Below are 17,944 nucleotides of genomic sequence, written 5' to 3'. Positions count from 1 at the left end.
TTTAAGGATTTACTCCAAATGCAATATTCCTTATCACATTTCTTTATTGGCAGTTCAATGCATACATATCACAAAACGAAAGAGATATTAAAATTAAATCAATCATTAATTCATTAAGCTGCCTTTTTATATTCACATACTCTACAGCAGCTGTGTCAAACTCGATTTCATTGAGAGCCGCATCAGAGTTGTTTGACCTCGGTGGACTGGGGTAGGTATGGCCAGATCCACATCACTTGTGTGATCAAATGCCACTAGTAGTTTGTTTTGCTAGCACTATGTGGGCAGGACCTTTGCTGTTTCAAGGACAGCCCCATGGGCCAGATCTAAGCACCCCGCGGGCTGGATCCAGCCCATGGGCCTTGAGTTTGGCACCCCTTCTCTACAGAGTAAGCTGTACTAAATTCAGTGGGGCTTAATTCTTAGGAAAGATGCATTATGTATTTGTAAATATGTTTATAAATTAAGGCGCTCATAGATTATTCCCAATATTAAAAGCATGGACTCATATAATAGAAGTCCCCTTCTTGTACTTCCCCTCTTATACCTCCTATGCCTCTAACTCTTTGGAGTGACTCTTAGAACTATTTTGTTCTTCTAATTATAAAAGGCTCATTAGATTACCCTTTTCATTTTTAGATGATAAATGTCAAGTACCTTAGAAAAAAACTTGAGTATAACTTACTGTTATTAGCATGGGAATGAAAATGGCTTATTATTATAAAAGAGCTTCTCTGCTGTTTTATAAATGTGTCTATTAAAATTAAGTCAAAAGGAATATGTATCCAATACTAATATCATGCAATATTAGAATCTTTCTCTTATCTGCCACCCAGTGGTGGGTTTCAAAACTTTTTAGAAATTATTCTGTAGGTGTGGCCTGTTTTGTGGGAGTAGCTTGCAGGCATGTGACCAGGTGGGAATGGCTTGGTGATCATGTGACTGACTGGGCGTGGCCAACTTGTAAATTGTGGTGAAACTCACTAAAACTCACTCTTGCTTAGCAACCAAAATTTTGGGCTCAATTGTGGTCATGAGTTCTCTTTCTTTCTTTCCTTCCTTCCTTCCTCTTTCTTTCCCTTTCTTTCTCTCCTTCCTTCCCTCCTTCCTTTTTTGTCTCTCTCCCTTCCTCTTTCCTTCTTTTTCTTTCTTTCTCTTTCTCTTCCTTTCTCTTTCTCCCCCTCTTACTCTTACTCTTTCTTTCTGTCCAAAGGGACACATTAGGTGGACCTAACTAGATGTTATGTACCATAAAATAGATGGCACCTTACAAAGCTGAGCCACCAATTGAGCAACAGACCCTTCACTGCTGTGAAAAAAATATTCCTTGAATTTACATAATATTCCACCTTTTATCAGCTTTATAGACATTTATTTCCATAGGAGAAGAGAGAGATCAGCTGGCCGAAGTGGGCTGCATTATTAATCTGAGGGGACAGTCAGCTTTACTTTTACTTTTCATCCAAAGCTGGTGAAATAGTGGTTATTTTGAACGGGTGACGGAAAAGGATGAAGTGAGGGCCAATATTGTTGTCTTTTGTATCCACGCAAAATAAAGGCATTATTGCAGATGCCCCATTTGTCTGGATAAAAAGAACAGCTTGAGAGGAACAGAGATAGGTAGGTAGGTAGGTAGGTAGGTAGGTAGGTAGGTAGGTAGGTAGGTAGGTAGGTAGGTAGGTAGGTAGGTATAGATAGATAATGATAGATAGATAGATAGATAGATAGATAGATAGATAGATAGGGAGGGAGGGAGGGAGGGAGGGAGGGAGGAGGGAGGAAAGAAGTTCCATCTTCTGAATCCATTTTCCAAGATGGGAAATACCAATTAGTTGTTATAGTCCATCATCTTATATCCAGAAAGGATCCTGAGATCAATTATATTTCTCCAAAGAGTCTATCCTTCCTTCTCTCCCTCTCTCCCTCTCTCTCTCTCTCTCTCTCTCTCTCTCTCTCTCTCTCTCTTTCTCACGCGCGCGCACACACACACACACACACACACACACACACACACACACCTGTCTGGGCACATAGATGGTGACGGTGGTGGTAGAGCTTGCTTTAGCTCTCCGCCATCCAGGAACTGTGCCACACCAGAGAGTTCTGTGTGAATGCGCCCGGAATCAGCTGTGGTTGGGGGAAAGCTTGCCTTGGCTCTCTGCCATCCCAGAACTGTGCCACACTGGGGAGTTCTGCATGGATGTGCCTGACAGCAGCAGCAGTAGTGGCAGCGGCAGAGCACATCCTGCCTTCGGGGGCCGTTCTCCCAGCTGAATCAACCACAACGGGGATTTCTTTGTGGATGCTCCCAGTGGCGGTGTGCTCAGTAGCAGGAAGACTCAGCACCCGTTCGTTCAAATGGTGGGCCCTTCAAGCAGGAACCGAATCAGCCACGGGGCAGGCATGTGCCTCTGATGAACTTCTACCCCAGCAGCTGCCATGTCACATTGCAGGCACCTAGGGAGGCCTCAACCCCCACCTTCCTTCCACCTCCAGTCCCCAGCTCTGCTGGCAGCTACTCCTTCACATTCCATTGCTCTTTTCTCCTGGAGACCCTTCCTAGCTGGGAGCAACCTTCTGTCCTAGAGAGTTCAGTGGCAACGGGGAAATGGAGGCTTCTTTGCCAGCCTGCCAGCTGGCAAAACAGACATTTTCATAGTGGCGGCTGAAGCACAATCCCAGCTCACCCTTTCTTAAGCATGTCCCATTGCTACTGGAGCCGCTTCTTGTCATCGCCACCGCGCCAGATTCAGCAAAAGCGGCTCCAGTAGCAACGGGGCATGCTTGGGGAAGGGAGAGCCAGAACTGACTGTCTGGGATTGTGCTTTAGCCGCCGCTGGAAAATGTTTGTTTTGCCAGATGGGAGGCTGGCAATAAGCCTCCATTTCACCGTTGCCACCAAACTGTCAGTGCAACTGAAGTGGGTGAGCTGGGCAAGTACGGTGTGGACAGCAGGGCGAGCGAGCAGCGACCGGGCGGACAGACCAGGGGAGGGAGCGTACTGTTACGGGGCCATGGGAAGATCAGGTATGGGAAAGCAAGCTAAATTTCACCAACCGGAATGCCCATATCAGTACATACCAGCTGAAACCCACCCCTGCTGCCACCCTCACATTTAGACTCAATTCCAACACTTTAGTTGCACAGCCAAAGGAATAGGATAATGAAAACTGGGAAGGCCACAATATTTAATTTTATGTCACTAACCAAAAATCCAAAAAGACAAATATTGAATATATTGAATATAGAATATTATTATTACCTTAACCAACTGATATAAATAATAATATTCTGCACTAAACAGTGTTACTTTTTCCTCTTTTTCCTCTTTGGTAACAAAACCAATGCTGATAGATATTACTTACAAAACAGTTCTGTAATCTTCGGAAACTAGATCAGTTTTAGGAGCACAGAATTGTAGTACACTTGCTTAGATAATTAGAGTAACTACTACTTTTGGTTCACTAATTGTAAATAGGATAGCAACATTATAGAAATCAATCACCCATCAAAATAAAAACAAACTAGTTTACATAATGTTATTTATATTTTATTTTCCTTTACTCCAGCATTTTCAACCTCCAAATATGAACTATTTAATATAGTGTTTTCCTATGCTATCTGAACTGGGATTGCTTTTTAAAATATACAAATAAAAATAATAATTACAAGATGTTTTTAGTAACGAATACAACATTTGCTACTAAAAAAACATTGACTTTAAGTATCATCTTGTCCTTTTCTATATACTTGCAATGCACTGCTTATCTTTTTTAAGGATTTTCTCAGATACCTATGTGTAACTAGTCTACAGTTTCCAGTATTCCATTTTTAAACAATGGAACATTAGCTATTTTCCAATCATCATAATCTATTAATTAAACTTATATGCTATGCAACTTTCAATATTTTTTTCATATGCCAACAGATGTACAGTTACACTTAAACTATAGTCCTGTTCAAAGTTACAGTGTTCAAAGTGATCATTTAAAGTTGCAATGACACTGAAAAAAGTGACTTATGACCAATTTTCACACTTACGACCACTGCAACCTCCCCATGGTCATGTGATTTAAATTCAGATGCTTGGCAACTGATTCATATTTATGATGGTTGCAGTATCCTGGGGTCATGTGTTCACCCTTTGTGATCTCTTTATAAGCAAAGTCAATGGTGAAGCCAAATGGTGAAGTTTCCTTAACAACTGCAATGATTCACTTAATAATTGTGGCATGAAAACTTGTAAAATGGGCCAAAATACACTTAACAAATTTCTCACTTAGCAACATAAATTTTGGGCTCAGTTGTGGTCATAAATCGAGGACTACCTGTACTATTGACTCTCAAGCCAGATAGTATTGTACGCTTTGACTTTCAATAAAGATTTTGAAAAATATCCTCTACGTTTCTATCCCATATGTGAACTGGTCTATGTTTCCATTAATGAATATATAACTGTTGAAACAATAGTTTCCAAAGAATGAATGTTAAGTGTTGTGATGAAATTAGAAAGGGTTGTCAAGAGATATACCATTAAGTTCCATTTTAGGCTGAGTACAGCCCAATGTATTGATAAATGATTTCAATGAGTGATTAATAAATAAGATTATCACATTTGCAGATGACATGATTATTAAAAGAGCAAACTTCAGAGAACTAGATTTAAGAAACTCTACAGCAATAAGCAGTAAACAGCAACATTAATTTCAACAAGAGATAAATGCAAGTTCTGTATTTGATAGGAAAATTCTAAAGGCAAGGGAATCAAGTAGCAGTACTTCCAAAAAGGAACCTATTTCCCTTCTGGATGATCAGCAAACAAGATGATGCAGCTACAAAAATAGTGCGCTTCAACAAGACCATGAGAGACGTTTTGCATGAAGAACAAAAGACAGCTTGACAGTATATTCAAGTATCTGAGGGCTTTTTACAGAAGATGGGCAGACTTGTTCAAGACAGATAAAATAAGAAATAATAGACTTAAATTATAAGTAATTATATTTTGGCGGACAGTACAGAGAAACAGAAATAGCTTTTCATAATGGAATTGACTATTTCAGGAGCAACATCATGGAAATCTAGATTCCGATTAAAAAATACAGTATTATACAATGCTAACAGCATTTTAGAATATCTACTTTAAAAAAGCAACATTGTTTGGAAAGCTTTCATGTGAGTTTCTATATGTCATCTATTATTTTATGTTTCTATTCTTTTGTTGTATGGTTTTATTATCATTATTAGTTAAAATCTGTTTGTTTTGCATGTAGTTGTGGAAAATTTAAATTGTTCTATTTATAGTTTACACAAGCATCACAGAATGGCAGGATGGAAATGTATTAAACAAACCAACAAATGTGGACAAGGGAAAAAACATTGATATTTTCTTCCGTCAGGGGAAGGTAAGTACATTTAGAAACTTTATAACCTCATTCTTTCTTTTCTGTCTTATGATATAAAACACAAACCATTTTTACAGTTGCTTAATTTCTAAAAATTAAATAATGATTTTTTTAAAATTCAACTGTAACTGAACTACTTTATTCAGAATCTAATCTTCTACTTGATCAAACTTTTATCTCTTAACCTACATACTGTAAAAACCTAAACCTAAACCTAAAACCTATATACTGTAAAAATCATGCAATATCTTTCAATGTATCTTTATTAAGCTGTATAATCAGAACATATTTAATCACCAGATTCCAAAATCTTCATATATTTTCTTATCAAACAAAAATCTAGAAGTGGTTTCCAAGTAAAAAGTCAAATTATCACTTTTAATAAAAGCCGTCCGTATTGCCATCTTAGCCAACAATTAATTTCATACAATATCATTCAATGATTAGCAAATACATAATTATCAACATGTTAGTTCTGAGATTTTTCAAAACATCACTTGCCGGCAGAATTTTTTAAAGAATATTATTACATTTCAAAAAATATAGGTTAAACTATAAAATTACAACAAAAGAGGGAATGAGGAAAACTAAAACCACAATTTGATGGATAACTTTTATTAAAATAAGGGATCTTATTCGTATATACAATAATTGCTGCAAGACAGGCAAAGAGCGAGGTGGCTATACAAACTATAACAATGGAAGGAAGGATTGTGAAATAAATGTAGTTGGCTAAGATGGAAATATACACTGCTTTGATTAAAGATGATAATTTGACTTTCTACATAGAAACAACTTTTAGACTTTGGCTTCATAAAGAAAAAAATGATTTTTTTGATTTTGGAATCTGATGATTAAATATGTTCTGATTCTCCAGTTTAATAGAGATACTTTTTATCTTAGATTGTTATGTATTTGTTTAATCTGAAAATATAGGATGTTTTGTTTTGGTATGGAAATATCTAGTAATATGTGTTATCTTTTTTTTGGAAGTGTTAAAATGATGCATGTAGTTTATATATTTTATTCAGATTATGATATACAGTGTTGCTGTTATTATTTGTATATGTTTCTATATTTAGTTTTATATCTTTATTTTGTTAAACTAAAACAATAATATTTTATTATATATTTATATCTGTATTGAAGAGAGTTTGAAGTAACTTTTCTATTTTAATTTTTATTATTCTTTTTGTCAGCAGAAATTGTGCAATTACTACAATATTACTTTTGATATCTTGTGAAGCAATAGAATCAAAAATTACACAAATAGAGAAAAGTAACCTACCTGTCGAACAAAACTGTTTGAGGTAGTGTCAGAAGATGTACTGCCATCTGAGCCTTTAAATTTGTTTTTCCTTCTTGCGCCTTTGCCATAAGCCTGTTAAAAGAAAAAAATTAATTGGTATCATTTTATTTGGCATTTAAGATTGAATATATTATGTGCACTTTAATCATGATTACTTATTTTGTTTATGCATTCAAATTAAATTTAATAAAAATATTTTAATTTTGCATGCATTCAATATTAAAAATAAAGAAGCAAAAGGCATAATTTTTGCATTCTATAATGCAATCTTGTATATAAGATTTTCTAACTAATAATTATTAACAAAAAGCACAGCTACATTGAAAAACTATCAAATTTGTATATGCCATATCATGTTTTAACAAGAAGTACAGGGTTATGCAGAATTCAAAAATAGAATTTCAAGAAATTCCTTCTTTATTGTTAGACAAATACAGCAAATGCCTTTTACTTCTGCATGAGAGATTATCTATTTTATTATTATCTGAAGCCATGGTTTGTTTGTTTGTTTGTTTGTTTATTCATTATTATATAAACCAATTAACTATACTGGGGAAAAAAACTATTTTTAATTTCGTTTCGATTTAACAGGGTAGTCCTTTTTTGTATTTACTTGTTTTTCTATATACAAACATAAAATGGATACAATGTTGTAAATGCTATTATTGTATTCTCTCATATTTCATATTTTTTCAGGTATAGGTTTGCTAAGATGTATTGTAACAGTGATCCTAAATTATTTTACAACCATATACACACACAAACAATACACACACACACACACACACACACACACATAAAGTTGCCAAGACAATCTCAATATATATATATATATTTATATAATTCTTGAAATCTGGTTATTTCATAAAACATGATGCATCAGGACTTGAAGTACGTAACAGATATCTAGTGTTTCTATAGAACTGAGTAATCTTTTTCTAGAGAATTTTCTGAAATCTTACCACTATTTCTTTTTCAGTGTGTTCAGCGTGTTCTTCAAGCGCACACACTTTCACCTTCCTGCTGGTGGTGGCACCACATTTTCTCTTTACAATTTACTTTAACATTATTTTCTCTTCATCACTTCTTTTTCAGACCTCACTATAATTACATTAATCTGAAAACCAATTAGAATGATGACTAAAGTAATGTTTCCATATTTCCCTCTTATCTATTAGATTGAAAGCAACATTTTAAGGTGCTGTAATATGACAGTAAAATCCAATTAAGGATCAAACCTTTTTCCTATAAGTAATGGGTTATCAGATGAAATGCATAATCTTGGCAAAGTTTTTGGCTTGTGAATTTCATCATGGAGCCTTTCTTTAGGGATTCTCAAATTTTGCAATAATATAGTCCTCAGGAATAATCAATAAATTTCTGTGACTGCCATTCTATGAATAACAATAATTTATTTGGGATTAGAATTGATAAACAAAGTCTTTTCTTGAGACTTCCTTTTGAAGATAAACATATTTCATTTTATATGACATAGTTGAACAAGCAATGGTTGAAAAAAAGTATTGATTATTGTAAATTATTTTTCTTTGCAGGATCCTATTTGTTGGCAGATCAGCTTTAAAATAAACAATAATCCTTCACAAATTGTTCATGCCCCTCACAATGATTGTGACCCCAACTTTAGAAGCCTTGCTCTATATAATTCAGACATTGGGAATTTCATCCTTCTGCATTTAGGAAATACGTAAACATTTGGGAGAAATTTAATTATTTTTGTGATTTCCTCTGCCATATTTACCTTGCTTTCTAAGCAATAATATAGACATTGTTCTATTGTTCTTTTTTGTTATAAATTATCACACACTATTATATGTGGCTCATATCAAGTTTTCTTTAATTTTAATTTTGCAATTAAATCCACAATTGCAAAACAAAACTCCACCTAAACCCATAATTAATCTGTAATTTAAAATAATATGCATGTTTCCATTATACTGTTCTATTTGGGGAAGGTTGTAGCTCAACAATAAGGCTCATGATTTGCCTACAAAAGAGTTTAGATCCAATCCACAGTCCTTGGCATGTTCATACAAGGATTCTACTCTCTATGAGGCTGTAAAGAGTTTCATATTTATGTGAGGCCCCAACGCTGACTGAATTTGGCATCTGAACTGATGTACTGAGAGCTAAATCACATACCTAAGAATCTTTCTTATTATACAATGAAACTTTCCAGGTCTAATGAACATTTTGTGTCTTTATGAAAGAATCTAATGTCTCTCCTCTCATTTTCAGTGCGCTTCAGACAGCTTTGCAGGTTCTAAGGGAATGCTGTCTTGATTAGCAAAGAAGAAAACTAATATGCAACGTGACAGGCTGCTTCAAGGTGAAAACACCTTATAATGAGCTCCAATTCCTCCAGCTCAGAATGTATTTTGTCAGAAGTTATACTGTTCTTCAAGGGAGCTCATCCCATGGTTATAGTAATTGGGAAATGTGCCTGGGTGCAAAACTGATGATGCTAATGCTAATTCTATAAGTCTCTATTGGATTTTTAATACAAAGGGAATGATAGCTTATTAGCTAGATGGCTTCATCAACATTTGATTTTTTTAAATTCTTTTTTTCATAATGAAAACATGAAGAGATGACAAGCTAAAATGGAAATAGAACAGACAGGGTGTTATTTTGCAGCTAAAACATACTTGAAAGATATCACTAGAAACATACTTTGTTTTCTTTTTGTATGAAATATTTGTTGCTCCAGAACTAGCAATATTTGAGAACATACTGTTGGATCTTTTAAAATACTTTACTTAGCAGGCTCCTATTTGTTGGCTAGAGGCAGAACTCTACTCATGCTCCCAGGATGTTCTCAATATTCTGAAGTCAGGTGAAATAAAGGTAGTGGAAAGTTAGCCAATTGTCAGGTTCATTTCAAACTGTTTTTGAGACATGGTGAGAGGAAAGGGCATGTGTAAGTGTCTCATGAAGAGCTACCGTCTGTCAGAGGAAACAATGATGTGTCAGCAGCAGGTTATGCTCCTAATAGACAACAATAATACAACCTTGAACAAGTAATTCAAAAGAGCACTGAAAGTACTATTTTATAATGCTATGTGAATTCCTTTGTATCACTTGCTTGTGCAGATCAATTTCTTCTTGCTGAGGGTTCTTTAAATCCAGCTCTATGAATGGAATCCTATTCCAGTGTTCTTTCATACTCGTATTGATTTCCATTAGCAAAATCAGGAAATAATTCCTCTCATTTCTGCAGTTTCCCAGATTCTCCAGCCTTGCCTTTCCATATCTCATTCCTTCCAATTCCAATAGCATTAAAGAATCTTTAAAAGGCAAAAGAATCTAGGAAAACTACATTGTGATATGTTATTATTACAAGTTTCCTAAATTACTAAGAAGTATTCTTTGAAATAGACCTCAGAAGTGCTAAGGAGACTAGTATTAATATTAAAACTTTATTCTAAGCAAACCAGGCATATGCACTGGAAAATGAAGTGTGTATATTATATGCCCTTCCAGTTACCAAATATATTCTTCCAGCTACTCTATGACTGAATTGACATAAGGCATGATTTAACCAGTTTATTGAATGAACCATAATTGGCTATGTTTCTAAAACACACTAAGTACTAAATTATGTTTTCCAAATCATAATTCATATAAGATAAGGCAAAAATTAAAGAAACCATATTATGGTTTTATAAAATGCATGAAGCAAATGTACTTTCAGACTTAGTTCTGAAAATATGTATCTTGGAAAAAAATTATTGAATGCCTAAGCAAATGATGTATATGTAGTTCAAAAATAGTGCAAATCTATGCATATTTAAATCATTGTTGAACAAGCTGCAATACATGGCTCACATATCTTAAGTTAAAACAAACCAAGCTTCATTTCATGTATTCATAGAAAAACATTTTTCTTCAATTTTAGCAGATAATGATAAAAACACTAGGCTTTTTGGGGGGAGGGGGGGAATCCAATTGTACTTAAAGCATTAAAGCAATTTATTTTTATTCAATATGTTTCAAGGTTCTGTACAAAATAATTATAACAATTATATAATCCAACAGTCTGCAGAACTGTATAAATAACAATGCAAGTTATATGAAATGAATGGAATTTTTTTTTTAAATGTTAGTTGCTCACTGGTAATTTCATTTAAAGGATTCCAGAAAGAGGAGAAAACAGGACCCAAAAGGTATACATAATTTCTCAAGAAATAGGAATTAAAAAGGCATGACAATATGTAAACGTTCAAAAGGTTACTTAACTTAATATTTAGAAGACTAAACTTGGTATCAGCAAGATATACATATAAGGGACAAATTAGAGGACTACGTCTATTTAAAAAAATAAATAAGTCCAAACCTCAAATTCTAAAACCATGAGGACTGTAATTATGCAAAAATGCAGAATCTATGTGTGACAGGGTGCATAATGAATGAAAGCATTTTTTTAAAAAGACATTGCTAATTTGGTGATATATCACAATCAACTTGTAAAATATGTGAGTTAAAAAAGAAACATTATGGCTGACACTAATTATGTAAAAGGAGAGGTGAGGAAGAGATGGCAAATAGCACTAACAAAACAGTATGAATGTTAATAGTCTGCAATATACAGCTACATATTTTCTGACTCATAAAACTATAACAATCTGCATTACAATAAAGGAAATTCAGAGCTAATTTATAGAATGGCATAAACAACAAGTGACACAGAATATTTGTTAAGTCTGAAAGCCTTCTATGAAAACAAGATCTTTCTTTCCTTATCACATTTTATGATACATCCAGAAGACTGGATATTTTCATTCAAAAAAGAATGTAAATATCTTCTCAAAACTCAAAGTGGATGCAAAGAAAATATGTGCATCCAGCATAACTCCTCAGTGAAACTGGACACAGGTACTTTTTTGTTGTTTTTAGGTCAGGATTTCAAAATGGTACAGAAATTCAAAGCAGTCACTAAATGAATAGTCAAAGAGATTCAGAACTCTTTTACCCACCTAAAAACTATTTTCAAAGGGAATTATTTTATTTATGTGGCAAAAGGCACTTGGAGATATGCAAAGCAGGTCAAGACCTAAAAACAGCCACAAGTATTCAATAGTTTCCCTGTCTTTATGCAAACACTTTTAAAATCCATGACAGCCTATAAATATTAAAAATTACAGAATGTCAAACCACTTTAACTTTCCATTCCCATATATATAAAGATTTAGCTCACATGCAGCATTCTGAACAGAACATAGAAACAAAATTCATAATTTATATATACAGGTAGTTCTCAACTTATGATCACAATTTGTATCAAAATTTATATTAAGCAAGACAGTTCTTAAATTAACTTTGCCCCATTTTATGACCTTTCTTACCATAGTTGTTAAGTAAATCACTGCAGTTATTAAGTTAGTAACAAGGTTGCTAAGTGAATGTGGATTTCCCATTGACGTTGCTTGTCAGAAGGTCGCCTACCTTCTGACCGCAGGACATTGCAACCCATGTCAATATAAACTAGTTGCCAAGCATCTGAATTTTGATCACATGACCACAGGAATGCTATAACATTAGTGTGAAAAACGGTCATGTCAATTTTTCAGTGCCATTGTAAATTTGAACAACTGTTATAAGTTCAGGACTATCTGTACCATATATTTTTAGCTCAACAATTATATATCTGTCTTCTACACCCTATTGTAAAGAACTGATTAAAGGAGCAGCTACAGAACATAGCTAATCAAAGCCAATACCAAAACTAAAGCACAATTAGTACCTGCTACTTGGGACTACTTGGAAATTTTAGGCTGTACTGTGTAATTGAAAAACATTGCAGAAAGGAACAATAGCAAACCATTTTCATGCAGTTGCCAAAACAATTCACAGATGTGGTCATAAATTTAAGGGTATTTTTTCTCTTGGCATATGGTAAGGATGTTCTCTTTTAAGACAACTTGAAAGCTGACTAAGTTAATTATGGCTAATACTTGCAGGGAAAGACGCCTGAAAGTTCCAGATCTATTTAAAAGAAAGTTTAAAAAGTGGCAGTCCAGTTTCTTGATGAGATTAAAAAATAAAACAGGCTATATGAATGCAATCACCCCAGCATAGCTTCACTTATGTCAAACTGTATTGGCCAAAATTTGGCTGTAATTCTCCAACATTCAATTTTGCAAAACTACTAAGTTCAAGCTCTGAAGAATTTCCTCAGGCACTCAACATACTATGACTAGATAAGCATTATTATTGCAAATTAGCTTGAAGCTATAGTAAACATCTGAATGCCATGTTAGTATGAAATTGTAATTTTTATACGCATAGTAATTTAAACCTGTTGCTGCTGCTGCCTTCCTGTCCCATATTTCTAAAGTTTCTCTATACTTTACAGCCTTGAAACTGTACAGTTGTTGCTACTACCATAAGTGGTATTAATGCTATCTCTGATCACTGTTACTTTATAAGATTAATGAGATTCAGTGTTTAATATGGATCATTGATCAGTTGCTGGCATTATGTACTATCCAAGTGATCCGCAATTGTCACAGACTGCAATTAAATTCAAATATTATTTTCTCCTTTCTGCTTTCAAAAGGTTGATCTAGGACTACTTTTAAAAATGCAGAAAAGCTGTTCAGAAATTTCAAAACAAATAGATAAATTAATCATAAATTATATAGGTAGAAGTAGATATTGTTCAGATATTGCTGAACAACAACTGTCAGCATCCCTCACTATTGTCTACATTTCTTGAGCGGCAACTACACCTTAGAGATATACAATCTACAATCAGTAATCAATTGTCATTTTCTATGACAATTTCTGTCATGAAAATTAGCAAGGTCCATAACCATTTACGTCATTGTGGAAAACTATTTTTTCATTCCTGAGGGGAAAAAATCAGTTTCCTATCAGCTACTTAAACATCACAGAATTACTTTGAAGTAATGGAATGAAAATGCTTTTCAGTTTCAGTAAAAGCACAATGTTCTTCAACAAAAATGTAAGTGATAAATGAGACAGATTGTATAATGATTTATTGTCAAGTTCCCCTTATAGCTTTTCTGATTGCTGGTGGGCATCCATTCACTTGGGCACCTCATGACAGATGGGGTAACTATGTCAGTTTCATGGAGAACAAACAATAATTTGTGTAATAAAAATTATCAAAACTTTAGAAAATTATTTACAAAGAATTCTGTTGACAATGACTTGTAATCTGATCCTAATTATATAATCAAAAGCACTGAAAAGAATTAAAAAGCAATTGTATTCATCAACTGCATAAGTTTTATTTAACTTTAAGTCTAGCAGGAAAAAGTTCACCTATGAAAAAATTGATCAAATGATACAAGGAAGAAATTGTAATTTAAAATTTTATATTAATCTTCATCTTTCCTATTAAGATCAGAACACTTTAGAGAAAAATTATAAATACACACACACACACACACATACATATACATATATATATATATACACATACACACACACAAACAAAATTATAGGAGAAGTTAACATATTAAATAAAAACACAGTAAATATATATTGAGCAAAAGATACATTGTAACTGTAATCCCATTTATTACACACAAAAGGATGTAGCTATTTATAAACGAGCTTACTCTGCTAGAAAAATAAGTAAAGCCAGAGAGTAGTTTGATGGAAATCTCAGCATTTTTATCATTTATTAGTGAAACAAAATGTTCTTTCAGAAGACCTCTTAGCTGCATTATTAGAACAACCTTACTTATGGTTCATACATTACATAGTTTAAATCTGAGAAGAGTTTTGTTGAGGTTTGGGATACTTTATTATTGCAATGGTAAGTATATAGTAGGTTATTAATTTCCACTAAAATATGTAGTGTGTTAAAAGTTAATCACAGAATAGATTAAAAAGACTTCATGTACAAGATAAACTAATGTACTATCATGGAACATTGTAATATTTAAAATATGCAGATAAAAATTAAATGGAACTTATTAGTATGAACTATGTCTTTGCAAATTTGACCATGCAGTTGATAAGAAATACTTATAAATCTGCATATATGTAGCTCCCTTTCCAAGAGAAATAAAAAGTAGGGAAATAAAAAAGGAATCTGAAAGCACATAGATTTCTCTTGTATATATTTATCTTACTTCAAGTTCAAAAATGATACATTTTCCTGTCAAATGAAGAGTTGCCCAATCACTGAATAAAAGAGCAATTAAAGCACTGGGTGTCATCATACTGCATAGAAAGCAGCAGGTAGCAAATTGCTAGAGCATGACAAACAATGGAGTTACTAAATAAGACATTCATAGTAACACATTTCTATATGAATACTTTTTAAGGATGGATCTGATTATCCAACTGTGTATCTTCATACTTCCCATTAAAAATTTGCACAATTAAAAAGAATTAGAGAAGCTTTGTCCTTACATTAGAATATCTTTTGTGTGCATAAGTATTTTGAAAATGAAAAAAAAAAAACATCCACTTGTCTCTTTCTGTGTAACAGGATAGTTTAAGGAATTGTTAATTTCTAGTGTGTATGTGGAACACATTACAAATCTTATCAGCTAGTGTCCAAAAATGTATATATTACTTTTTCAAAAATTGAAAAAGTAATATATATGCTACAGCTCTTTCCAGCATGTACTCATATGGAAAAGCATGTGTTTTCTTGGTGTAGTTGCCCATTTCCATCAGTTTGGTAGATTTGGATCTTTTGAACTGTATGCATTTCACTAAAACAAAAACTTGCTTTTAAGTTAATATGACAGGGTCTGAGAAAGTCTAAGTTCTCTTACGTATCTAAAGGCAAACATTATTTAAGAAAATGCAAATCATTGTGGCCTAATCCATTAATATATGCATGTATTTTATTTCTCTACAGTGATTACTGTACAACTTTGCAAAGGTAAAAAATAGAAATTTTGTCTTTGACAGAACATTCCAACATGGCAGTCATCACATAATTTTCAAATCAAGAATGTGTGAAATAAAATAAAAAAGTAGTATCCTCTCAGAATACTCTCAGAATCTGGGAAAGTTATTGTTTCTATACTGCCACTTGAATATATGCTTCTAAGCAATCTGGGATTTGTATTCAGGAGTTTATTATTACGAAGTCTAGTTAGCAAAGAATGCCAGAATTAAAAAGCCAAGGATCTTGCAACAAGGTTAAAGAATGTGTTATTGCATATTGTAATTCTTGCAGTTAATTAACATCACACTTCAATGCTGTGAACTACTATACACATTGGGACTTACTCCCAATATGGTATTCCTGTTAGATTTCAATCCAAAGGTCTAACAGACTTATTTGTTAAACAACTCTATAAGACTGTGGCTCTATAATGTAATAAATACTAAAATCACAGCTATCTCTGACATTGGCATAGTGGTCAAAGTTGTTTAAATATCCTTGAGATCATCCTTGAAAACACCTTGGAACTGATGTCAAAATAACTTTGCTATTATTTCTATTTCTACACTTAGCCTATTTAGAAACAGAGTTAGATTTTTTTTTTATTGTGTAACCTAGCCCCAAGTTACTTTTCAGTACTATCTTGTCCGACCCAACTTAATAACAATAATTCTGAGAAAGGCTGTTATGTTCAGAAGCTATAAACTTTTACCTATGCCTCACTGGGTGTGGTTAAGTGGTCAATAACGGCAGCTCTAGCCAGATAATTACCTCTAAGTTAGTTGGAGGCTGAAAAATGATAGGAAGATATTAAACATTTCCAGAGACAGAAGGCTGAAAGCACCTATGAAGTGAGCAGTGAAATGCACTAATGCAGATAACAGATTCGCTTTAAAAATATGCAAGGAGAGTCTTGTTTTTGTTGCAGAACATTGAAACAGTCTTTAGAAATGGCAAGATTAGCCACATATGACTGTCAGATGATGACTTCTTTACCAGTTCATCACTGGCTGAATAACATTTGGTCAGGTTCACCCAACAAATTATACTTGGTTGGCAAGCAGCCACGTCTGGATTCGCACAACCTGCCCAACCCACAATCCAGGAATCTACCTTGTGGCTTTGTGTAACCTGTACCCGAACAATTCGTCTCGTCTTAGCAAACAGAACCACGACTTGGTCAAGTGGCCTAAGGTGGTGGGTTCGCCCAACACGAGGGGGTGGTTACTTTGTGGCGGCTCCGTGTTTCGCGACAATTCGGCCACCTCCACGCACGTGGTAGCGGCTCCGCGTGGGTGCCCCTCGCCGTGGCTTCCCCACGCTCCCAAGTCGTACCTGCAGTGCCGTAACGAGCGCCGGGGGATTCTCCAGGAAGTCCATCTGCATCTCTTGCGCCGCCGCCGCTACTTCTGTGACAGGAGGCGATTTGGATAGGTCACTTTGGACCATTGGAGAAAGGAAGGGATCTATTCCAAGAAGAAGCGCTTCTGTGAAGCAATTGCAAAGGATTCCCCACCCCCACCCCCCACTCCTGAGGTTGTTGCCGATCCTCCTGGTCCTCGAGGAAAGCTTTGCTAATCCCTCAGGGTCGGGCCATTTTGAAATGTTTCATATGCTTCGCCTCCTTTAGGCTGACCGACGGAGGAGACGGCGAAGGAAAGGAGAGGGCGGTGGTTACAAAAAGGGAGAGGGGGGGGGGAGGAAAAGCTCTGGGTTGTAATCCAGCGGCCCCGCGCGCCTCGCCTCGCCCTAGAAGCGCGGCTTCAGCTTGGAAGAACTGCTACTACGGTTGAGGGGGAGGAGACAGGGAGGCGCCTGAGGGAAGCAGAAAGGGACAACCGAGACCCTTTTCTTTTCTCTGTTTTTTTTACACACACACACACACACACACACACACACACACACACACACAGCCTCCCCCTCCCCCCCTACACACACACACCCAAGCAATAGAGGGGGAATAAAGCAGCGCTTCGAGGGCAACCCTGAGGTGACGGCTTAGCGGTTTTCTTTCTAAAATAAAGTTAGGCGAGGAGCCGCGACCAGCAGTCTTTCCTTCTTGGCTTGCCGCCGGGGCCTAAATAGGCAGGGGCAAACCGCCCAAGAGGCCTGTGTGGAAGTCTACTCGTGGAGCCTCCCATCCGATTCCTTGTCGAGGGGGCGTGTGTAGACTTGGGGAAGACCGCAGCGGTTCTTACCGCCGCCTCCTCTTTTAGGCGCTGTTGGGAGGATGGAGCCCACCCGATGCGAGGATAGACCCAGTGATGGGGGGGCGGGGTTGCTTTCACTTAAAAAGAACAGTTTTGGAGCAGATTTTGATCGCAGGTTAACTCG

General features: G+C 35.3%; 1 protein-coding gene across 3 annotated transcripts in view; it reads right to left on the bottom strand.

Annotated features, from left to right (window-relative positions):
- CACNB2 (calcium voltage-gated channel auxiliary subunit beta 2) overlaps nt 1-17,083 on the bottom strand; it is a 179,782-nt gene extending 162,699 nt beyond the window's left edge. For 2 of the 3 annotated variants that reach the window (XM_014062528.2, XM_014062529.2), the window contains exons 1-2: nt 16,946-17,083; nt 6,691-6,783 (exon numbers count right to left, since the gene is read on the bottom strand). In XM_014062528.2, coding sequence (XP_013918003.2) covers nt 6,691-6,783; nt 16,946-17,059 — 207 coding nt within the window. In that variant the 5' untranslated portion in view covers nt 17,060-17,083. The remainder of the gene's footprint in view (nt 1-6,690; nt 6,784-16,945) is intronic. The other variant, XM_014062526.2, reaches the window with a different exon arrangement.
- Nucleotides 17,084-17,944: the final 861 nt, after the last annotated feature.

Source organism: Thamnophis sirtalis, unplaced genomic scaffold, assembly GCF_051295495.1.
Source record: "Thamnophis sirtalis isolate CommonGarterSnake01/CBP01778 unplaced genomic scaffold, rThaSir2_p1.2 scaffold_4, whole genome shotgun sequence".
NCBI classification, from domain to species: Eukaryota; Metazoa; Chordata; class Lepidosauria; order Squamata; family Natricidae; genus Thamnophis; species Thamnophis sirtalis.
This window is presented reverse-complemented; position numbering and strand designations above follow the sequence as displayed.